Source organism: Myotis daubentonii, chromosome 19 (assembly GCF_963259705.1).
Source record: "Myotis daubentonii chromosome 19, mMyoDau2.1, whole genome shotgun sequence".
Classification (NCBI taxonomy): Eukaryota; Metazoa; Chordata; class Mammalia; order Chiroptera; family Vespertilionidae; genus Myotis; species Myotis daubentonii.
The window spans coordinates 22649682-22657389 of NC_081858.1; the positions used below are offsets into that span (position 1 = coordinate 22649682).

Consider the following 7708-nt stretch of genomic DNA (forward strand, 5'->3'; position numbering starts at 1 on the left):
AATATTTATATTGACAGATGGAGAAACTGAGAGGTGGGACATGAAGTGGCATGACCCGATGAGATGGGACACTCGCTCCTGATAGCAGTTCAGGTCTAGGTGCCCTTCACACGTCTGTCATGTTGTCGTCACGTGACAAAGCATCCTTTAAAGTTTCTCGCGAGGGCCACGATGATTTTTGGGCCCTAGTGCTGCTTCTCGCGTCCTTTCATTTCTTGGGGACAGATGAACAGAGAGAGGCTTTACGCCAGCCTCGCTGGCTCCCCCTATCCCTACCCCTCTTCCCAGGAGCGGCTGGGCCCTGGCCTCTGACCTTCCTCTGCCCTTCCTCCCCCAGCAAACAAAGGCACAACAAGCTCTGGCGCCAGCAGACCGAGAGCCGCCTCCAGCAGCCCGTGGGTGACCTCGCGGGGTCCGGGGACTTCTTGCCAGAGACCCTGGATGACACCCGGGAAGCCCGGCTGTCCTGCTTGGACGATGCTGCCCAGCCTGGGTTCCCAGGAGGAGGAGGACCCTCTCTCTCCTGCTGTTTTCGACGGCTCTCAGACCCCCTCCTGCGTTCCCCCAGCGACGAAACCGGCGGCCTGGTCCAGCTGGAGGATCTGGAGAAGGATGCTCTGTTGGAGGAAGCAGCTCAGCCTCCAGCAGCGCCCAAGCCAGCTAGACCTCCCCAGGAAGGCCCCGGGCCCTGTGAGAAGGAGGTGAAGAAGAAACCGGAGTTCGGGAGCCCGAAAGCCCACAGTGGCCCCTTGCCTGCGGTGGAGGAGATGGAGAGGGAGGAGGCTCCCGGAGCAGGGCGGTGGGGGAGGTCCCCAGCCCAGCTGGATAAGAGCCTGCTCAACCGGGAAAACCTAAATAATAACAATAGCAAGAGGAGCTGTCCGGACGACTTTGAGGTAGGTGTGGGGCCAGCGTGTGGGGCAGCAAACCCGCCACATCACTTCCGTCCTGCCCCCCTCCCAGCCCCCTCCCAGTCCCCTCCCAGCCCCCTCTGCTGCTTTGTTCCGCCAGCTCGGCAGTTCTTACCCCCGGGCACCCCTGGGTTTGTCTCAGAGCCAGCAGTCCCTATTCCTGCAGTGAGACCACCATCCCTCCAGGGCCCCCCAGCCCGCCCGCGCCCTCCTGGTATGTCGTGGTCTTTGGTTGTATCACGCTCTCACGACATTCTTGTCCCCTTCCAGCACGATGCTCTATTTGGGATCCTCAACAAAGTGAAGCCTTCCTACAAGTCCTGTGCCGACTGCATGTACCCCACAGCCAGCAGGGCTCCCGAGGCCTTCGGGGAGCGGCGCGAGACCCCTGGAGCCCCCGCCATCTGCACCCAGCCAACCTTCCTGCCCCACCTCACGTCCTCCCCGGTGGCCTACACAGCCAGCCGGTCCCGAGCCCTGGAGAAGCTGGCCTCCGGCCCCCCCGAAACTCCCCCACTCCTGCCACCAGCAGGCCCGAGGAGGCCGGACCCCGGGAGCTCTGGGCCCAGGGCTGCCCCGGAGCCGCCAGCTAGCCTTTTGGAACCTTCCAGAGAGACCCCCAAAGTCCTGCCAAAGGCCCTCCTTTTGAAGAATTCTCACTGTGACAAGAATCCTCCCGGCATGGAAGTGGTGAAGGAGGAATCGCCACCCAAGAAGGACGGGAAGCCGGCCAAGGACCTGCGGCTGCTGTTCAGTCAGGAAGCCGAGAAGCCGAGCGCGCACAGCTACCTGATGCAGCACCAGGAGTCCATCCTCCAGCTGCAGAAGGCGGGCCTGGTCCGCAAGCACACCAAAGAGCTGGAGCGGCTGAAGGGCGCGCCCGCAGACCCGGCGGCCCCCCTCAGGGACGGCACCGCGGGCCGGCTGGAGGCCAGCATCCCCGAGGAGAGCCCCGACCTGGCTCCCGACCTGCCGCCGGGGGCGAGTGACGAGAAGCCGGAGGCCACCCCCATCCCGCTGGAGGGAGCCTCGCTGAAGAGCCCCTCTCCCTTCCTCTGCCGCCTGGACCACACCAGCCACTTCTCGAAAGACTTCCTGAAGACCATCTGCTACACGCCCACCTCGTCCTCCATGAGCTCCAACCTGACGCGGAGCTCCAGCAGCGACAGCATCCACAGCGTCCGCGGGAAGCCGGGGCTGGTGAAGCAGCGGGCACAGGAGATCGAGACGCGGCTCCGGCTGGCGGGCCTCACCGTCTCGTCCCCGCTCAAGCGCTCGCACTCTCTTGCCAAGCTCGGCAGTCTCGACTTCTCCACGGAAGACCTGACCAGTGAGGCTGACCTGTCCACCATCGCCGACTCCCAGGACGCCAAGTCGAGCGAGGCCTCCTTCTTGCACGAGCCCCAGGCCACCCCGCGGAACCCAGCCGCCCCCTCTAAACCATCAGGGAAACCCGCCCCAGAAAACTTGAAGAGCTCCTCGTGGCTGAGCAAAAGCTGACCCGCCACCAGCTGACCACATGACCCCTCCCTGAGTCTCACCACGGGTTTCGGTCAGCCCCTCTCGTCTCTCCATTTCCCTCAAACAGTGGCGTTTAAGAACTCGCAGCCAGGAGGAAAGGGGAGTGTCTGTTGTGTGGCCAGCAGACTCTGAGCCCGAGTCATGCGTTTTCCAGGAGAATCGTGTCTGCAGGGCATGTACAGATACGCACACACGTCCAAGTACGCTGTTTGCAACAGGCACAGAACAGCTGTGGCGGCGGCCTCGTCGCCAGCCGCACGGTCCTAGCTCATTCAGCCCGCGTGAGAAAAGTCTTGGATGGCAATATAAGTCCTACCTCTGTTCTTGCTGTGCTTTTTATGTTTAAAATACAGTGATGCCCAAGGCTCATTCCAGGGAATACTGCTGTGTCAGAAAAAGGGTTCCCAAGAGGGAATTTTGTTGTTGAAAAAGGTGTTAGGATTCCTAACGTGACCTCACCGAGCCCTGCGAGGGAAAGGGATGCGATGGTGTGGGAGGCTGTTGTGGAACCAGCTCTGTGGGGTGTGGTCCTCTGTGCTGCAGACTCCTCGGTCCTGGCGTGTTGTTACTGCCGAGCCGTGTGCGTCTGGCCCGCACTGGGGTCCGGTGGGGAAACGTGTGATGTCCTCAGTTGTTACTTGTGGTGGATTTCAAATTGCCCCCCATCTGGGGAGACGGACCCAGCAGCGCTGTTCGTCTCCTCTGCTGTTCAGCCCCGTGGCGGGGAAGAGGGGTTGACGGTGTCTGGGGGTCCGGGGTCCTGAGATGCAGGCTGTCCTTCCAGGGACCCGGCATTCAGGTTCACTCATTGTCACATCTGCTCGTATTTGGGGGGAGAAAGAAGACCCAATCATGAGCAACGATCGGTTCCTCCCTAAGGGCAGCTTCTGTGAAAGAAACTCGGCTGTTGAATAGCTTCCCCATGTTTACAGTTGCACCTCCGTGGCGGGGACACTGCCGCCCGCTTCCCTCTGGTGGCTCCCAGTGGGTGGATGGGGCAGGGGAGGGCCTGCGGTCCCAGCCGGCTCTGAGCAGCCCCGTTAAGAGTCAGGTGAGCTGGGTGCCTCATGCTGCCGCGGCTCTGAGGTCGAGTGGAGGGTCGTCTGGTGTCGGTTAGCACGACATTGGGATGTTAAAATAGTTTGAGAAGAGAGAAGGGGCTCGGGTAGAAAGGTTGAATTCAGGGGTCAGCAAACTGTGGTATATGGTCCCATGAGCTAAGAATGGTTTTTCACCCTTTTCAGGGAGTTATTAAAAAAATTAACTCATAGGCAACAGAGACCACGTAGCCTGCAAAGCCTAAGATGTTCATTAGCAGGCCTGTGCATACAAAGTTCGCTGCCCCGGGGTTTATTGGACAGCCCAGGGCTACCCAGAGCCCTCTTGGGAGAAACTGGGCACATGTGAAACCTTCCGGGCCTCATAACGCCTCAGGCCAAATCCTTCTCCCAGCCCAGACCTTGCAGCCCACCCCCAGGGTGTCTCCTGCAGGCGGGTGGCTGTGTGCGGGTGGGACACTCCTGGCTGGTCAGCCAGGTTAATTCAGTGAAACTAGAAAGGCTTCAAGGACCAGCCAGATTCTGAAAGTGGGTGAATGAGTTGCCACCGGACATTGGTCAGACTGGGACCCCCGACAGCCACCATTCTAGAAGCACCAGGCAGGGTCTTCGGGAACCAGGCTAGTTCATATTTCAACTAATGCGAGAGTTTTTTTAGTTTTTTACAAAAACCCTCTCTCCAGGAACTTTTTTTCCCTGATCGTATCCTTTTAATTTTTAAAAATATATGTTATTTTACTTCATAGGAATTTATTTTTCCCACCACCATTCACTGAAATCACTTTAAAAGGTGATTATTCACTTTCCCCAAAAACCCTGTTAGGTTTCTCTCTCTCTCTCTCTCTCTCAGCCAACAAAAGCATATTCTCAAAAAAAGAAAAAAAAAATCAAGTCCAATATGTCTTGCCAAATTAAATTTCATGTGGTGGATCAATTTTTGTGTCAAAATAATCCTTTAGGTTTGGTGATGACAGGCTGTTTTGCTTTTTTAAAACCATGTGTATGAGAGTGATATATTTTTGAAAACTTTAATTTTGAAAGCCATAATTTTTCTTATCCCGTGAAAGGGTGGGAGGAGGATGACAAGTCTGAGTGGGTTTTTGGCTTTTGTCAAAACGATCGGTGCATTTTCAGAAGCACAATTTGTATATTAACATCAAAGCCAGGGCCCCATCTTCAGAGCAAAATGAAGAGATATTCTTGACCCACAGACCCAGGTCCGTTGCGTGTCGACCTCTGGCAAATTGCTACCTGAAACATACTGACCAGAGCATCCTGCCAGGCGGGAGGCGGGGGTGCACCTTGGCAGACAGGTCATCTGGTCATGCTGCTCTCTGAAGGGAAGTTTTGCCCCCCTAAGATGGCACCGTATCCTGATCGATGTTCTGTCTGTAATCTTAGCTGGTGGGGAGGATTCTTAAGACGAGCGGCACAAGTGAGGGGCAGGGTGCATGCCCTGGAAGTCCTGGACATTGGTGACTGCCCCTTTCGTGGAAGGCCATTGTCAAATTAGGAGAGAACAGACATTTTCTCAGTTTTGTTTCATCTTCCACCTCACCTTCCCTCCGCTTTTAGTCACATGGCACGCCAAAGGTTCAGGGGAACTAGATCTTCCTGTTGCACTGGTCCAGGGGGGTCACCTGGCCAGGAGTTGGTAGGTATAAGGGGGAAACTGATCCTGGAGTGAGGAGATGCCGCTCTGACGATGTCGATTTCCATTTCTTTGTCGCGAAGCGATGTCTGTCATTGCGTGAGCTTCTGAAGAACAAGGTTCTTCTTACTCGTGCGATTTCCCTGCCTCCTTGGTCTCAGACCCCTGGGCTGGTGACAGCTCTCTGCCAGGAGATGACACCCTGTCCACCTGGTGTGCAGGTCACTCACCAGGCCCTCGGGTGGCTGCACTGTCCAACCCCCCTCTGTCCACCCGCCCTCACAGCTGAAAGCATTCCAGCTCATCCCAAAGCCACTTCGCTCATGGGCACGCCCAGAGGATGCCCCAGGATGGAGCCAAGCTTGCAATAGAATTAACACTTAGAGGACGGCCCTGTACCCTGGCGGTCTTGTCTCTCCCCACAGGCCCGATCCTAGAAGGGAGAGGAACCCCCCTGCTCCCCTGGGGCTGTTTCTATTGGGAACAAACGCTGTATCATTTAGTCAAGATCATATAAGTCACCTCCCCCAAGGTGTCCGAAGAGGGACTTGCTCTCTGTTGCCTGGAAATGCTTGACGCCGGAATACATTTCACCCAACCCTCCCCTGGCTCCCCACCTAACAGGGCGCCCGTTTCACCTCTGGCCATGGAGCCAGGCAGGCTGGGAAGATGGTGACATCTGGACAGCGCGGTGCAGGGCCACCCGCTCTGGTCCCACCCCGTAGGCTCTCGCTGTTGCTGGTTGCCAAACCAAGGTAGTTGATTGACCCCCATGCTCAGCTACTGGTCTTTTTATTGTCTGCTCTGCCATGGAATGCCTGTTGTGTTTGAGTTCACTCTGCATATATATATATATATTTGGATATAGATATATATATATGTATAACTTGAATCATATCATCATGTGCATCACTTCTCATTCACACACGCACTGTCCCCACGCTGTGAGGCGGATCCCCTGGGGCGGTCTGGAGTGACGCTGTGCGGTGCCACACCCTCGGTAGCTCCGGACAGGACTGCCCTGTTCTGGTCCTGGAGGAGGTGCTGCGGCCCTGGCCTCGGCCCTGACACGGGAGGCTCCCCAGCCAGACCCCCAGTGCCCTGCTGTCCTTCCTGTCGGCTGTGCTGCACGAGGAGGTGGCCTCTTCCCCCCCTTCTTGGACACTGTAATTATTGTTTTACAATTGAGTGCCTTAATCATAGTTTACAAATACTGTGTATTTATGGGAAAGTGCTAAGCTCTCACCTTCTGTGATTGGATACCTGGCCTTGTCCGTGGTGGTTGGCGTTCAGGCTGGAGCTCGCCCTGCCCGACCTTCTGCTCATCTGCTGTGCAGTCTCACGCGCACGTGCACCCACACCTGTCCGAGGAGCGTGGCTCGAACTAGCTCTGGGAGTCCCTGCAGGCGAGGCCGGCTCTGGCCCACGCCTCGCGCGTCCCGTGATGGTGAGGGAAGGCTAGAACTTGGGGTGCTGGCAGCTGGGGGTGCTGACGGCAGCCCAGCCCTCACCCGTTTCCCGGTCACACGGCTGTCCTCTTCTTTCATAGAGGTTTTTATTACTGCCTAGGCCACCCTGTTTTTGTCTCTGTTGGTGTCCTGAGCTCTTTGCAACAAAATGCAGGTACAGACACCCTCCCCCCACCCCCCACCCCAAAATCAGGAGCTCCACAAGATGGTTGCCCTTTGGTTTTCAGAAGCTGCCCGTGGGTTCCAGCGTGTTGTGTAATGATACCAATTTTTTTTATTATATTGTTTTTTTTATAGTATATATTTAAAAGGCAGTATCTTTTGTACTGTGAATTTGCAGTAGAAGATGCATAATGCACTTTTTTTTTTACTTCTGTTGGTGTGTACTGTATATAGTCCGCGTGCTTCTTGTGATGAAAATAAATGTTTTCTTTATAAATGCCTGATGACCTGTGAACTTGTGCAACAGGAAACCGCCTGCTCCACCCTCGCCGAGGTAGTCAGATGCGTCTGCATCACCGCGATGGCCGGGCTTTCCTGACCACCTACTGTGTGCCCAGCCCCACGCCAAAATCCCGGACAGTTTAGACCCAAGAAAGACACAGGGGAGGAAAGAGCTCCTGCAGGAATTGTCTTTTCCCCAGATTTTGCCAGTGAGGAAGAGCGCTGTCCCGGCGGAGTGGGACTTGGACTTGGAGCGATGTCTCTTCCTGCACAAGCAGGAAATGTAGAGCTAGAGGTGTGTGTGCTGGAGAGAAGCACCGAGCAGGCTGCAGACACTGCATTCGTGGGAGGGACTGGAGGGATGGCTGCTAATGCCCAGGGCAGGGCTCCGGGGAGTCCCAGTCACTGATAGGCAAAGGCTTCTTTTTTTTTTAAATAGGTTTTTATTGATTTTTAGAGAGAGAGGGAGAGAGAAATATCGATGAGAGAGAAACATCCACTGGCTCCCTCCTGCTGGGGATCAAGGCCGCAGCCTGGGCATGTGCCCTCACTAGGAATCGAGCCCGTGACCTCCTGGTATGTGGGTCGACGCTCAACCACTGAGCCACACCGGCTGGGCGGCCAAGGCTTACTTCCAGCTCAGGTCCCAGTCCA

At 56.2% G+C, this 7708-nt stretch overlaps 1 protein-coding gene across 3 annotated transcripts in view; it reads left to right on the forward strand.

Moving 5' to 3' along the window:
- SSH1 (slingshot protein phosphatase 1) overlaps positions 1-7049 on the forward strand; it is a 51355-nt gene extending 44306 nt beyond the window's left edge. For all 3 annotated transcript variants that reach the window (XM_059676676.1, XM_059676677.1, XM_059676678.1), the window contains 2 exons: positions 338-896; positions 1182-7049. In XM_059676676.1, coding sequence (XP_059532659.1) covers positions 338-896; positions 1182-2411 — 1789 coding nt within the window. In that variant the 3' untranslated portion in view covers positions 2412-7049. The remainder of the gene's footprint in view (positions 1-337; positions 897-1181) is intronic.
- The last annotated feature ends 659 nt before the right edge of the window (positions 7050-7708 follow it).